The 15,933-nt window shown below is 39.9% G+C and overlaps 1 protein-coding gene across 6 annotated transcripts in view; it reads left to right on the top strand.

The window, feature by feature from the left end:
• impg2a (interphotoreceptor matrix proteoglycan 2a) overlaps positions 1-6,309 on the top strand; it is a 31,594-nt gene extending 25,285 nt beyond the window's left edge. For all 6 annotated transcript variants that reach the window (XM_036139102.1, XM_021317344.2, XM_036139105.1 and 3 more), the window contains 5 exons: positions 1,480-1,668; positions 3,602-3,803; positions 5,106-5,185; positions 5,602-5,658; positions 5,811-6,309. In XM_036139102.1, coding sequence (XP_035994995.1) covers positions 1,480-1,668; positions 3,602-3,803; positions 5,106-5,185; positions 5,602-5,644 — 514 coding nt within the window. In that variant the 3' untranslated portion in view covers positions 5,645-5,658; positions 5,811-6,309. The remainder of the gene's footprint in view (positions 1-1,479; positions 1,669-3,601; positions 3,804-5,105; positions 5,186-5,601; positions 5,659-5,810) is intronic.
• Positions 6,310-15,933: the final 9,624 nt, after the last annotated feature.

Raw genomic sequence — 15,933 nt, 5'->3', positions numbered from 1 at the left:
AAATTCAGGTGGAAATTGTAGCTTCTGTTGTGGGTCTGACCAGCATTTTTAGGCTGCTGTCACATCAGAGCGGGCAACTGATTGCTGGACGGTAGACTTGGGCTGTGGTACGCTGAGCAACGCACAGAGGACAGCACCCTACCCAGCATGCCACCATGTGTTATGTGGTCAGGTTCAGTCCTCTGTGTCATTTGGATTTGTCCACAAAGACCAACACTTATGATAAGCAACCAGTGTTTTTGTGAGACATATCTAACAATGTGGGAGTAAAATTTGACTGCTTTATGCTCTACCCTCTGGCTTTAGGGCCTAGCCCTGCGAATAGTGCAGTTTATGCCACTTTTGATGAGATAGCAACCTTGCATTTTGCAGATGTGTGTCAAAATATTCCTCCCAACGACTGACCAGAATAGCCTACTTTATATTAGCAAGCCACACAGTGCTTGTGCAAGTCTCACTTTTCTACACATAAGCAATCAATGTTTTACTCATACGTTTTTTTTATATGCACCACCAGAACGTACCTGTCAAAGTGTTTTTTCTGGTGCTGTTAGATATTTTATTGGGCTCACGCTGCTGCTGCATTACAGATAACAGCACTTATTAACTTTCTTTAGGCGGCACGATAACTATGGAAAAGGTGTTCTGTCGGAATAAAAACCAAACCCAAATAAGTGACTTTCTGGTCAAAACAAGCTCAGAAAAACACAACCCAAAATTTGCAAGCGACATCTGTAGATGGTTGTGCATTCCTGGTTAAGAGGGCATGGTCCAACAGAGTTGTTTTATTTAAGAAACCTACAAAAATGTTGTATGTGTTTTGAAAAAAAAATGGTTGGTTGTGTTTTATGTTTCACATATTCAAGATTTTTAGGTTATCTTGCTTTAAACTATATTTGCTGTTAAAGGTTTCCCACAGACATAGTTTGATGTTTCTAATGTGTTTTCTGTTATTGGCAGATATGTTTTACATGTTCAACAGAAATTTGCATGTGTGTTAAAGATGAAAAACCATTGTTGCAGATAAGTGACAGAAACACACTGGCTCTGCTCGGACTCTAACATGCAAGGTCTTTTAACTCTAGTAACTATGAGCAGACGCAGGGAAGACGAGCCAATATGACTGCTAACCTCTGTTTCACACCCACAACAGCATCATAACACATGAAAGTGCCTCGTGAGGCTGGATTCCCTTTTACTTCCAGCTAAAAGTATTGCATTCCTCCACAGAGACAGGAATAAACAAGACATTTTTTTCCGTAACAAGGAATCAATGATTTCATGACACATGCAGAATTAAAATGAATTTATCAGCTTTGTCAGGTCAAAAAAGCAAACGGGATCCATTTTTGCATAATTCTTTCATCCATCTCCTTAAGATTAAATTGTTGAAATATTTTGTTCCTGCTGTTCTTGAGTGCTGATAAAACTCCATATAGTATAATTCAGTTGTTTTATTCCTACCTCTTTCATCCCCAGGTGTCGTGTCGGAGAGAACTGGTGGTACAGAGGTGAACACTGTGAAGAATACGTGTCTGAGCCGCTGGTAGTTGGAATAGCCATCGCCTCTGTTGCTGGTTTCCTGTTTGTGGCGTCTGGAGTGCTGTTCTTCCTGGCCAGGACGCTGCGGGACCAGTATGACAAGGAGGAATCAGAGGATCCCGTACGGTGAGGACTCAAGCTAAAACACTAAAACCAAAGCGCAACCTAAATTTGTGAACCAGCTAGTATATATTTGTTGGTTAAGAAAAATATGTTTAATTAAATTACATGGTCTGAGCCTCTAACTATCATAGAGGATGGAGTAAAAAAACTAACCATGCTTATTGCTGGATTGTGATTCAGAGCTGCCAGGCAGTTTAAATGTTATAGTCATTCAAAATTTGTTTTACCCATTCCCTTTGAGTATAGGGATTTCCCTGAATCATTAAGTCTTGTACGATATTTTAATTTTCTACAACTGCTTCACTTTGAAGGATCAAGGGGTGGGGTCATTGGGCTGGAGGCATGCTACACACTGGACAGCTCGCCTGTCCATCGAATAGCAGCATAAGTGATTTACCATATTCTTAGGATTTGTTAATTTAGCAACACATTTCTTAAAGCCCCAGAGTGCAAGATTAACATCTATCTAGTGGTGCACTAAATGAATTACAAACGGCTTCACCGTTAAGCGCACAATAACTACTACAGAAGCCGTGTAGTGTCAAAAATGTGACTACGCCAACAAGTATGTCCTCCATGTATTTGGTACCAAGTTACTGCTAATAGGTATGGTCATCATGTGAAAAAGGTTTTTAGCACTGTTGCCGTATATAAGCATATTATAAGCAACTTTGGCTTGTTTTTTTTTTTCTTTTTTGTAAAATCGCTTGTAAATCTCATGAGTCATGTTTTTTTTTTTTTTTGGGCTTGTTTCTGAACGTAAAGTCGCTTATTTGGGCTCTTGCTTTCTCCCGATTATTACTTCATTTTCTTTTCTTGGTTACTTTCTATTCCGTCTCGCTGGGCAAAGAGTGTGGATAGTCCTCCATTTCAACTGAAAACAGTAAATAGAATGATCTATGGTCGTCTTTGCTTGTTTTGTACACTCCTCCTCCACCAACACCACATCTTCATATAGAAGACAGATAGGTAACACATGTAAGGCTAACAAGTTATTCCCTTTTTTGGCTCCTGTAATCAAAAATGGGGGCACAACATGGCCACTTCTATTAGGTGCACCCCCATCTATGTATTTATAAACTACCCATTCTAAGCTGTGACAACACTTTCCTTTTTGATTCCTTTGCAATTGTTATTAGACTTTGGCAAAATATGGGAGTATTAATATTTTGATTATTAATACATACTAATATGCATTGATAATTGGCTAATGAAAAGGCAAATTAGTTACGCATTGTCCCTTTCAATGGAAGAATCTCTGCCACTCATTTTTGTCTGCTGAACTGTGGAAACAATGACAGCAAAATAAACTAAAAGTGTGCTAAAATGCACAGTTTGAAATGAGTAAGAGCAGTATTGCAGTGTTTTCATGTTGGCCTGTTAACTGACATGAACATGAAGCTAATTAATGCTGCATTCAGTCATTTAATCTTAAGTGAGAGCTTGGCCTTTGGAGTGTCTTCATGATTTAGTTTATCATGTTCTGGTCGCAAGTTGGAAAACCAGGGGGATTCACTTATTGTTGGAGATCTAACTTCTATTAGATATACAAACAATGTGTTTCTCTCAATTGTTTATAACACTAACAAAATATATTCACAAAGCAGAGCTTGTATAGCAAAATGTGTATTTCTAGTATATTGAGGTAGAGACTGAAGAATTTACAAATAGTTTTATCTACATCTTTAACTATAATTTATATGTGTGGCAGCCAGCCTGAACATGAAATTGAGTCGCTTAAAAAGTGACGACCGTCAAAATCAGAGTTGTGGTGTTGTTGAGTTACCAGCTAATGAATTGGAAAAATTCTGCTTTTGACTACAAACAGACCGCACCGTGATTATCTCATACAATTTAACACAGTGGGTTCCTTATTTGATTTAAGGCTCTGTGCCTCACCCCACTGATATTTATCTTGACTTTTCTGGCCCGGTAGGCGAGTGGAAAGTCTTCCGTCGTTGGAAAGGGCGACCAAATACAACCCCATGTATGAAAGTGAAGCCACAACAGGCTACAGCCACTACTACCGGCGTTATCCTGAGGCGCCTGCGTACAGTAGTGCCAGCGCCGAGGCATCCACTGACTTCAGCAGCGAGGAGATACGGCACATCTATGAAAACAGTGAGCTGACCAAGGAGGTGAGTTTCTCTTTGCATCCCTTCCTCCGTTTTCTTTAAAAAACTTAGCCTCCAGTCATTCTGCTATGAGGATATTTGTTGAAAATGTTAATTTGGTGATTTATTCGTTCCCCTTCATATTCCCCAGTGGTGTCAACGGAAAGGATTCTCGATTTTCATGTCATCAACATCAAGATTGTATTTTAAATTGTGTAACAAAGATGTTATAATACAAATGGTGAACAGAACGTGTCCTTGGACAGAACCTTGGGGAACACCTTTGGAAATATGTGGAAAGAAAAACCTCTATTTTGAGACATTGTAATCTATCAGAGACATTGTTTTTAAAACATGGGCGGCAATTGTTTTGTCCAAACCTTAAGATGGCAACTGTAGTAGGAAAACCAAGTCGTCAATGGTGTCAAAGCACTTTTTGGGTCAGTAAATAGAGCCACACATCAGCTTGTTATCTTTTACATGGTAACCATGGCAGTGGTTGATGTCAAATGGTGTCCACAATGTACATGTTGTGTAAAAACCAAAACTAATCTACCAAAACACGGAGAGAGAGAGAGAGAGAGAGAGCTTTTGTTTGGCTACAGTAACTGTAGACATGCTTGGTATAGAGCTTTCTACAAATGGTGAGGTATGCTGTTGGGTGTGTTGTGTTAGGGGTTGCTTAGCTGCCTCTGGGACTGGGCAGGTTTTCAGTAACTGATTCAGCCTTGAGTTCTGGATCCTATCAAACAGTGCTCGAAGATAACATGGAGCCATCTGTCAGGAAATTGGAGTTGAACTCGAAATGGACCTTTCAACGAGATAATGACCCTCAGCATGGTAGCAGTTCCAAGCTATGGCTAAACATAGAGAAATTAAAGATTTTGGGAAGCCAGGATAAAATCCCTAAAAGACCTGAATGAGCTTTGAGTTTGTTTAAAGGAGGATATTTCTCTTGTTTTTTTTTTTTTTTTAGGACAAGCTGTCACCAACATTTTTTGTTCAAATGTGTTAACAAGAAATGAACAAAACAAACTGGACTTTGCTGATTTATAGTGATAGAAAGCATTTTGCTGGAATCCTGAGTTTTGAAGGGGGCAGTGAGTTTAATAAAAGTAACAACATCAGAGCAGGCAAAAGTTTAGTTTCACATGCAAACATTGGGAAAGTACTTCACCCAAAAGGTTCTCGATGGCATTCATGAACCAGAGATAATTCCTTTCTTTCTTACTTTCTATTATGTTCCTTATCCATAGCTGTCCTGTTTGCAATTTATCTATTTATGGTGTGATAACCCTTATCAAGAGAAATCCTGTTCTATTGCAGGAAATCCAAGACAGGATACGTATCATCGAACTCTACGCTAAGGACCGGCAGTTTGCAGACTTTGTGCGGCAGCATCAAGCGTGAGTTCACTTGTTTCCAGCTTTTAGGCTGGGAGGCGATAAAGCAAAGTCCTGAATAAACCAAGATGTCTGGGACAAAAAAAATAAGAGGAAGTGGGTTTGAGATACAGGATGCTAACAAGATTAAAGAGAAAAAGGGTTTGTTTGTTAGTCATGATCTGGAGTAGACAAGCAGTTCAGGTCATGCCAAAGCAGTGTGGAAACAGATTTATCATTCTCAAATTTCAGCCAGGACTGGAGCTGTTACAGTCCAATGAAAAAAGTCCTATTCAGACATTACTTTGACTGCCGTCAGCCTGTTAATGGTAGAGTGCATGTGCGTAATAGTGTTTTTTTTCCTGTGTCCTAATTCTCCTAACTTCTGCAGAAAGATAACATTGTTGTCGCATATGTTAATGTTCCTGAATGTGTTTCAGAGTCGTGGAAACCCGCAGAGAAAGCTCCTCTGCGCACACATGAAACTAAACAACAAGGTACCGTAAGGCAGTGTTTGAGGCCATATTTTGTAAAACCCCTCGATTTACTCATAGGCAAAAAACATCCAAGTGTTTTCTAGTTCTCGAAAGCACTGACGTGTAATTCATGTTGCGTCCGTTTTACCAACAAGCTTCTTCCTTTTTCACAGGAACACACCTCCTGGTCAAAAATGAAGCTCCCTCTCCAGATGTTCCCTTCGCCGCCGTGACTCTCTTAGCCCGGACTGGGTTTAGATTATTTCCAGCACTTTTGTAACCGAGACAATAAGCCTGCATCTATCCCTCTGTGCATGGGCAGGTGTGGACCATTCATTCATTTACCTTGGTGCCTTCTCCTTACTGGGTGACCCTCCTGTGTCAACACGGCCCGTTTCTGCTCATGGTTTTGCTGCTGAGATACCAGACTGTTGGGAAAACTGGGCCGCATCCTATTACTTGAATAGAAACGTAAAGACCAAACCAACAAATGACTGTTTAGTGGGTATAGCTGTTTATTTGCATCTACTTTTATCTGCCTTCTCTTAAAGGGGAAGACAATAAATTGTAATATGTTTATATAGTTTGTATTGTCTGTCAGTGATCTACTCTGATTTGGATCTTTGGTAATTCTTACATATTTCTTAGCTCTATCAGAGAGCACTCAAAAAAGGGGGTTATTTTTTTAGTTGTTGGTGCTATTCTAATTTTAAAAGCTCCATGAAATGTAAAATGTCTTTGTTGAGTCATTGAAAGTTTAAAGCCAGCAGCAATGGATGAACTCTGTTGTAGAATAAAAGTCAATATTTTTGGCAAATGCAGAAAAGGCCATATTATAGTATTTTTTCTTTTCTTCTTCTCTGTGTTCTCGTTTGCTCCATTTTCGGTCAAACACAAAATGACAAGCAGCTGTTGAAATACGCCGAACGATGTCTCCCACATCACACCGCACTTCTCTAGAAGTTACACTGCAATCAGAATCCATATTTTTTACCAACTATTTCCATGTGACTGTGTCTGACTATGTTTGATGATGTATATAGAACTATGGAGCCAGATTACGCAAAAATGTCTTGTTTCTATATGGCTAAAGAGCAATGTACAGCTGAATTTGCCCAAATGTAAAGTGATATGGACTCATGAAAACACTGTCATAAAAAAAAAAAAAAGTTGAATACAGTGGTATGCAGAAGCTTTCATAACCTTTATGATCCTTCACATGTTGTCCACATTACAACCACAAACCCCAGTCAAGTTAAATGGTAATTTGTTAGTCGTGTACAGATGTGGATATGTTTTACTTTTTTTTCTACAAAGTGAAATTGAAACAAAGATGGTGTGCATAGACTTTCAGCTCCCTTTAATATCCCTGAATGTATTCCAGTTTAACCGACTGCATATAGAAATCCCCTAGTTAGTAAATAGAGTCAATCTGTTTGCGTCTTCATCTTTGTCTAAATTAAGTTCTTCTGTGAACGTCTCGTCTTCTTAGAGAACATTAGTGAACAAAAAGCATCTCGAAGTTTAAGGAACACAGAGAGGTTGGGTTAAAGGTGTGGAGAAGTTTAAAGTCGGATCAGGCCACACAACTGCAGTCTAAGACCAAGACTTGGTCGACCTAAACTAACAACTGGAAAAGGAGAGCATTAATCAGAAAAGCCTCCCTGGTAAATCCAGAGCAACCGCTGGGGACCACAACCCAAGCAACAGGACAGTAGAAGCCTAAATACACCGCTGTCTCCATGAAACATGGTGGTGGCAGCATTATGCTGTGTGCATGCTTTTCTTCAGCAGAGATGGCAAAAGTCTCGAGATTGGAGAGGAAGTTCATCTTCCAGCAGGACAATGACCTGCTTAAAGCCAGGACTTCAATAGAAGGGTTTAAATAAAAGCACATCCATGTGTTAAAATGGCCCAGCCAAAGTTCAAATCTTAATCCAATAAATAATTTACAGCAATACCTAAAATTCAATCTTTACAGGTGCTCTCTGTCCAATCTAAGTCTCCAGACATTTCAGGGAAATCTTCCAGTAGACTTGTAGCATCACAGAATTAACTCAGGGATGCTAAATACATTCCCAGAACACAGATTTCTGTTTGCAATACGTTTTCTAAAGCATTTAACGGTTTTCACTCTCCACTTTGTTTTGCATGTCTATGACTTAAAAACCTTTTAAAATACATTGATATACGAAATTGTAACATGACAAATGGGGAAACGTCTCAAGGGGTATGAACACCTTTGCAAGGGGTTTAGTTTTGATGAGCACCAATTTTTAGGAAGTATGAAGTGACAATTATTTGCACTGTTCAGAAACAAAGCAGTAGCAGTCTACTGTCACAGTGATGGGGTTTGTTTCTGATGTTTTCCTCCTCCCAGGTGTTCCCTCTGCCTTTTGCCATGGATCTTTGTAGACTAGAAGCTCCCGGGTCTCTAAATGTACAACAAGGCAGATAACAGTGATTATCCAAGCTCATTAAGGCGTTCAGCCCTGGGACTTGAATCTGGATGGTCTGCTCTCAGTGTCACGTGTGTCACAACTGTGAGTGGAGGAAAGCAGAAAACACAGCTTGATAAACAACAGACGCACTCGATGAAGATATTCTTAGAAACCGTTGCACTATCTGTCTCTTCAATCTGAGTCCCTCCTGCAGACTAATTCCATCGTTTCCTCGGTTAGTCAAACTCTTTCTTCTGGGTTTGTTATCCTTGACCCCGCTCGTCTATGGGGTGCCCCTTCACATCTGCAGCTGGTTATGTTCTGCTTGTGTGTGCTGTCAGCCAGCAGGAGCGACGGCCCTGTCTGGAGGTAACAGCCCCACACATGGATCACGCCTCAGCTTTCTCGTTAGGAATACATTCCTGTAGACGTCCAACCCAGGGAAAATACGTTTTCGGAGCAGACCGCTGCGTCACTGTCATGCCACTTTGCAGTCAGTTCAGTTTTGTTTTCATATGTTTTTTTTTTGCGTGCATCAGGTTATTATCACTGTCCTTCAGCATCTGTCACCTGGATGAATCAGATCTACGACACATTGCTCGTTCATTTAAACAACACTGCAGATATCATCAGTTACTGTGGCATAGGTCGTCAATGCGGTCAGTCTCCAGAGTCTCTTTGTTTCATATTGCTGACTAACCAGTGCTATCATCTTGTGTCGCTGTAACGGGTAAGATTATCAAATGCTTCATATAAACTGCTGATTCTGGTCCAATAATTAACTTTAGAAGGATAAAGCTGGCATCTGTTATGGATGTCCAACAAAGCACACGTACAGTAATGAGAGAGTACAACATTATTAAGTTCAATTATAGGACAGTTTTGCCAAAATCACTTCATAAGGCTCAAAATTTTGATGAAATTAAAATGACAAAAGTCACATTGTCATTTTAGCTTTAAGTGAGTTATCTATTTGTTATTCATCAGGGTTCTTGCATTGCTTGCTCACGGCCCGCAGTTTTTCCTCCCCACCAGCAACACAAGAGCAGACTTTGTCCTTTCTCCGTGAGCCAAAATGTAGGCGATTAGCTCCTTTCCGGATAATCCGAAGATGAGATTAGCCTCAGAAAGTATGGCTTACAGGTTCACCTGCAGCCACGACAGTTCCTAAACCAGTGCACACCAGTAATCAGCCTGCACACGCAGTAGGAACCCACGCGCCAGGGGTTTGTCCCGGCATCCATACGAACCAGACCTTATGTAAACAAAGCATTGGCCCCGGCAGACAAGTGTTACTCTAAACACTGCTTCATTGTACTGTAAGAGGGAAATATTAGATCCAGGTGCTGCTTGTCATGCCTCTACGCTGACAGTATGTGCAGCTGGAAACATTGTGTTTTCCAGCTTATTCAACCGTAAAATTTGCTGAGTGAAATTTCTCGAGAAAAATCATAAATTATCTGAATTTGGGACAAATGGTTACATTGAATAAATGAGAATAGTTCATCTTTGGAGATAGTGGGTTATAAGAGTTAGATCATTTCCATGTCCGAACTCTGGAAATATGCAAAATGCCATTCAGCTAAGACCGCAGCTGAACGTTGCCAAAGATGATGACGTTACATTATGGATCACCAAACTGGGGCCGTTAATTCATAACATAACAGCCACCCAGGAAGAAAGTTGGAATAATATAGTCTCCTACTCAAATGTAAAGATTTATATACCAATTTGTCCAGTGATGGAGACAGAGTTGGGGCAAATGCTGGCAGGAGATCTGACGAACTGCCTCCCAACCCAGGGATTCAGAGGCCCTGAGGCAAGCCCAGGAATGACCCTATGTAAAAAAAAAAAAAAAAAAAAAAAAAAAAAAAAAGATTCATAAAGCAAAAAACGTTAGCAGCATTCAGCAGTATTTTCTGCTCTATACAGAATCTTTACTGTTTAACCAGAATGAACTACTTCATATATAATTTTATGTTATGATTGTGTCTCACTTTACTACTTAAAATCGGTCTGCATGAAAATGTTCTCCCTGTTTACAGACGCAGCTGACGAACATTTGGATGTCAGACAGGAAATCTCGCAAAACCTCTCGAGATCAAACGTAAGTTCAGAGTAAATTAAAAAAATGGCTGACGAGGAATTGCAGTACCAGTTTCGGTACGATTGCTCTCCTTGCCATTTCGGTCGTGGAATGCTTTACACGAAACGCTGAACAAACATTTGCGTTGTTGCCACACATTGACGAGCTGGATCTCCATCTCCAACATCTGCCAGAAATTCTGGCGTGCCATGGCGGTCGCTTTCTGATTGGCTACACGTCACGTTCAACCTAAGGCGTGCTCGTTTGTCCTCAGGGAACACCCCACACGCTAGGACATGGGGCCAAGTCAATCCAACATGCTGAATATCCTCGATTTGAGGTCAGAGTGGTCCAGAGCTTCTTCCGAGCGGTTGCTCTTAACACACTGCACATAGCAGGAATATCTCACAAGATGATCTTTAATCACAATAATCGGGGTGTCCTTAAAGGTGCATTGCCACGTTATTTGACATTTGTAAAATGTATTTGTCAATAACTCACTCTGGTTGCATGCAGGTGTATTAGCTATTATTTTGGCGTTTTACGCTTTGTTTTGCCCAGTTGGTTAGTAAATAAAGCCCTTTTTGTTTATTTTTAATAACAGCGGAAGTATGAGGCTGGCACTGCGCATGTGCAGTAGGAGATAAAACCAGGAAACGGCTAACGGCTGCTAGCGTCTCCCAGCGTAGTAATGGAAACAGTGAATAATGGTCCAAGATCCAGTGGGGGGAAAAAAGATTCCAAGAGGGAAAAGACTGGAATGTCGCTGGGAATACAGTATAAAGTATGAATGTTGGTGTTCACTGAAGCAGACACTAATTTTGCCAATAGCTCAGGTGTGACCGCAGAGTTGATTGATGTGCGTAAATGTTCTGATTTATGCTGTGATATTATTCACAGCATAGATCTTCTATTAGAACATCTAATAGAAGATGTTCTTCTTAGCATCTACAGTCTGAGGTACAAACAACATTATAAATAGATTGATTGTTTGGTTCTTACCTTGATGCTGTGTTCCTGATTCTGTTTATGAATAGGAACGTTGTTTCTCCGTGATGTTCTTATATGAGGCTCTTGAAGTCATTGTAGATGGGTTTATTTAATTAATACCGGTTGGTCTTCAATGAATCGGAGCTGCCACTTTACAGCGAGGCATTGCAGTGGGTCAGGCTCGGTCCGGCATTATTTAATTTTGATTTATTGATGTATTTGTCACCATATAATAGTTGTGACAGTTCTGCGGCACTGCCTGTAGATGGCGCTATGTCTGTTTATATCTTCTCATCGCTCCCATTGTGGGGCTACTTTTAGGCTCAAAAATGACTATCAATACACTATCAGGATGGACGCTTGATGTATAAAGTCCTATTTTATCATGAACAAATGGTTTCTGTTTTTTTTTTTCTTTTACAAGCATATAACATGGCTATATACCTCTAAGATTATATGAAGGAACCAGGATATGTACTTTTGTGCAGGTTTTATCAGCACACCAATTAATGGGAGCCGCAAACATTTGATACAAACCACATCATCAGCGACTAATATCAAAATATAGAAGCTCCATACTAACATTTGTGTACTCTTGGAAAACCAAAAAGCCAAAGGTGTCGGCTGACTGTAGTGGTATGTGTTGAATTAGGTACACCTATAGAAACACAGGATGGTTCTACAGGGACTCCTGTTGGAAGAAAATATCTGTCACTGTAAATATAAACTTATATTGAAGCAACAAAACTTCCTTGGTGAACGCGTTAAGTGGGATGGATATAATACTAATGTAGACAGTGTAATACAAATGCACAAGGCTACTTAGTTTTCAAAAATACATGGTATTCATTATCATGAAGTATTAGATAAATGGCTCTCCGTGAATGATTCCGGTCGATAAAAACTGTCTGACCTGGAACCGTCATCCAGGGAAGCTCCATCTGTTTGGTTCAGAAATCCCTCTTATGTCTCATGAACTGTTAGCATCCAACCCTGACAACACTGAGCCACGCAGACCTCTGGAGATGCATTCAACATAACGTGGTGCTGATTTCGACCCGACGCTGCTGCATTCCTCGCTTTTAGAGCCGATTTCTGCTTCTCATCCACAATTCCCTCTCCGAGCATAATTTCAGTGATTTTGGCAATTAAAAGTAATGTGTTGCCGTTTGTCCCCGTTGAGTCCCCCAGTCTCAGTGATCGGTGCCAAGGGCTCCTCTCTCTGAGACGTGATGGTTTTTTGGGTTCCCTTCCCTGAGTGGGATTTATTCTGCACAGATGTTTTACAATGAACAATGATGTCTGTGAAGTCAGTACAGTACGTTTTTTTCACAAGTCATTATTTTTATTTCTTGTTTTTCCTATTCGGGAGACCCTAAATGTTTAAGTATGTGTCTTAAAAGCCACATTTTTGCAGTTTTGGACAGATGGCATCTAAGGTGATGGCATTTACTTGAGTAGCGCTTTAACTAAGATGGCTACCCCAAGGCGCTTTACACTACAATCAGTCATTCACCCATTCACACATATTCTACGCCACTGTCGCCCCTGATGATTATGCTAATCTTTTAGTTTTTCAGTCAGAGCTCATGCTGTACGTGCCTCATGCTCTTTTTTTTGCATCAGTTCAGAGTTCGCAGAGATTTTGCTGCTCCTCTCACCTGTACCGGCATCAGAGAAGCTCAGGTTCATATGAAAACACAAGGTTTTCGTGTTATTGTAAACGTCATCTGTCTCTTTTTTTGGGGGGGGGGGTGCCCTGTTCCTTAGCAACAGGTCTAAACCATTTGTAAAATTTCGCCCCGTAGCTTTGGCCTTTTTGTTTTGGTGACTGTCGTTGTGATGAACACACATGCTGTGCGCAGATGCTGCGGCATCCTGTGTCAAAAACTCAATTTTTAGGCGATGAGGCATTTGTTCCCAATTTTTATTATTATTATTTTTTTTTTTAAATTCATGCTAAATATGTGTTATCGGCTCCTTCCCAGGGATGTTCCATTCCTTCGGGGACTATTTATGGCTGCAATGGAAACGATAAATCAGGGGTGTGAAAAACATGATTTCAGCTGTCTTGTTGCAGACTCTCTGTCAGCAGAGGCTTCACTTGGAATCGATGGAAACAAACAAGGAGACGCAGCCAAATCTTGCTTTTATCTGTCAGCCATCTACAAGCTTATTGGACAACATTAAATATGTACTGATATATATTTCATATTGTCATAATATCCTATGTATCTAAACAATTTCTGAAATTATCATTATGATTTTATATCTTTATAAAAAAAAACAAAAGGCAGGAGGAAAAATATGATACTTCCACCGACTCCTTCGACAGGGCAAACGTGTTTTTCTTTCATGTTTTCATTATGTGTGTGCTGTGGTAACTAGCATACACGTTCAATAAAAAAATATATTATCTAAAGGTGCATTTATTACTAAAACTAAAACAAAACAACAACAACTCTGCATTCTTCAACTATGCTTCCTAAATTCACAGGCCACTGTCAAATCCAAGAAGTAAATTCAAACACAGGGAATTTTCCACTACCTTGAACTAGTACTGCAGTGTTGCTGGTGATCCATCTTCATCATCCTACCTTGTTTGGGGTTCAGTCTGCTCCTTCTGCTGATGGAACAGGAAATAAAGTAACTCGTGATATTGTCTTCCTCTTGGGGGGTTACCTCTCTTGACTGCTTCTGTTACTCAATGATATCATACAAGCTTTGTATTAACTTTTATAGATCTTATAGAACATCTTACCTCTACGTTCTCTGATTTTCTTATTTGCACCAGAATTTTCTACAAATCTTTGCACCCACAAAACAAAAAGTCACCAGTGTAAACCTTTGCTGTTTAATCTTCTGTGTTTTATAGTGTTCAGTCTTTGAAAAGTCTTAAATCCGTGGTAGGTTTTTGCTTCAGGCCTAGATGTATTGTTTTCCAAGAGCTCAAATTCAAATGTCTTAAACGTGTGAAAGTGAAATAAAGAAAAAGTAAAACCAGATAAAGTCGCAATGATTCTGTCTGAAAGCAGAAACCTTCAGCTGAAAGTGGATTGTTTGTCTTGTCTCTTGGTCAGGTTGCTTATTACATTTTATTTTATGGTTAGGTTCTCCTGCAAAATGAAGTAAACGCTTTCAGATTTATTTGTCTTTATTCCTTGTCTGCACTGTTTCCATTGCTCTCAACCATCACTGCTTTTTTTTTTAGTAAGTTGTAAACTTTGAAACAGCAAAATCTGGGAACCAAAAATTTCCCTTTTAAAATTTAGTGAAATGAATAAAAAAAAAATAAAACATGTACCAACTCTGTGAATCAGTTACTGATATCACTGTTAAAGTTAAATATAATGTTAACCTTCATTTAGGAATATCAGGTGAGACTGATGAAGAAATGCCAGGGGCAGTCCTGTTGGTTGAAGGTTTTACATGTTATCTATTCTTTTTCACTTCCTGTTTTATTTTGTACGTATTTCCTGTCTCATTTTAGGCAACTTCACTTCCTGAGAACCCTCCTGCAATCAGGCTCTGCCACACCGTAATGTCCTCCACCTGGGGTTTATGCTCCTCCTTTGTTTGTTGGTCTATTTATTCCACACTCATGCAGCTTCTCTTTGCGTCAAGCGTTCCAGCCTCACTTTACGGTGAAACTTAGCCTTCTATTGTTTTTGGACCTGCCTCTATTTTTGGGTACCTCTTGCTTGGATTGGATTTTTGGTGTTTGACCCTGGACTGTATTAAAGGAGCCTTGAACCTGTTTCCACTGCGCTGAGTCTTGCATTTGAGTTCTCTATTCCTGAGCCGTACCACAAGAAATGTATTTGCCACGAGGAGATTTTAGCAAAGGTGGTGTGAAAACACAAACGTTGTAGCAGTTCTGCAACATTTCCTAACTTCAGTTTTCTGCACCCAGAATTCAGACTGTTTCAGCAAAACGGTTTCTGTTCCAGAAATGGGTCAAGCCAGGTAAAACAAAATGGCGCTGCGTCTGCGAGATGTATAGTTGTCCAATTTATAATCTACTTTTGTGAAATCTGTTGTGGTTCATGTGAATCTAGTTCAACCAGGCAGGCAGGTTCAAATCCAGCTAGATCCCATCCAGTTCATCTTAAACTGTATCGCGACTGATCATCCAGCCTGGCTTTAACTCTGCAGATATAACAACGCGCATCTCCTCTCTGAAGACTTAAAACCCTTTTCAGTCATAAAACTATTTTTTCTAGGAGTCTTAAAAGAGCAGACACTGAGCTGTCCTCGATGTTCTGTTTAGCTTATGAGGAGCAATAAAACTGTCCAATAAAACGCCACCTAAACCAGATGAAGACAACAACCAGCAGAAGATTTTTGCAGCACTGAGAAATGACTTTTCTCACCTTCCGTTAAAATAACTATTTTAGCTTAAAAAGGGAATCAAATCATTAGCGTTGACCATGAAGTGTTCAGTACCCGTTTGACAGTGATGCTGTTTAGATGGATAGACGCCTATTAGATGAGATCATTGCTTACCTTAAAAAGGTGTTTGTTTCATTTTTATTCTTTTTTTTACATAATTTGATGTTGCAGAACTTTTGGTTCTGAGCTCCAGTTGTTCAAATATCCTTTTATTTATGGGAAAATTTTGTTCTTTTTTGCTTAAGCCAAGTCCATGGTCTCCTAGTTCAGTTTTTAATTCTCTCCTTCGCCTCTGAAGGAACAAATTCCTGCAGGATCTGTAAGCTCGCTGTGTCAGAGTCCTGATGGGTTGGTGACGTAAAAGCATAAATGATTACATGTTTACAT

The sequence above is a fragment of the Fundulus heteroclitus genome, chromosome 7 (assembly GCF_011125445.2).
Source record: "Fundulus heteroclitus isolate FHET01 chromosome 7, MU-UCD_Fhet_4.1, whole genome shotgun sequence".
Lineage (NCBI taxonomy): Eukaryota > Metazoa > Chordata > Actinopteri > Cyprinodontiformes > Fundulidae > Fundulus > Fundulus heteroclitus.
Note: the sequence above shows the minus strand (reverse complement) of the source record. Positions and strands in the feature narration are given on the sequence as shown.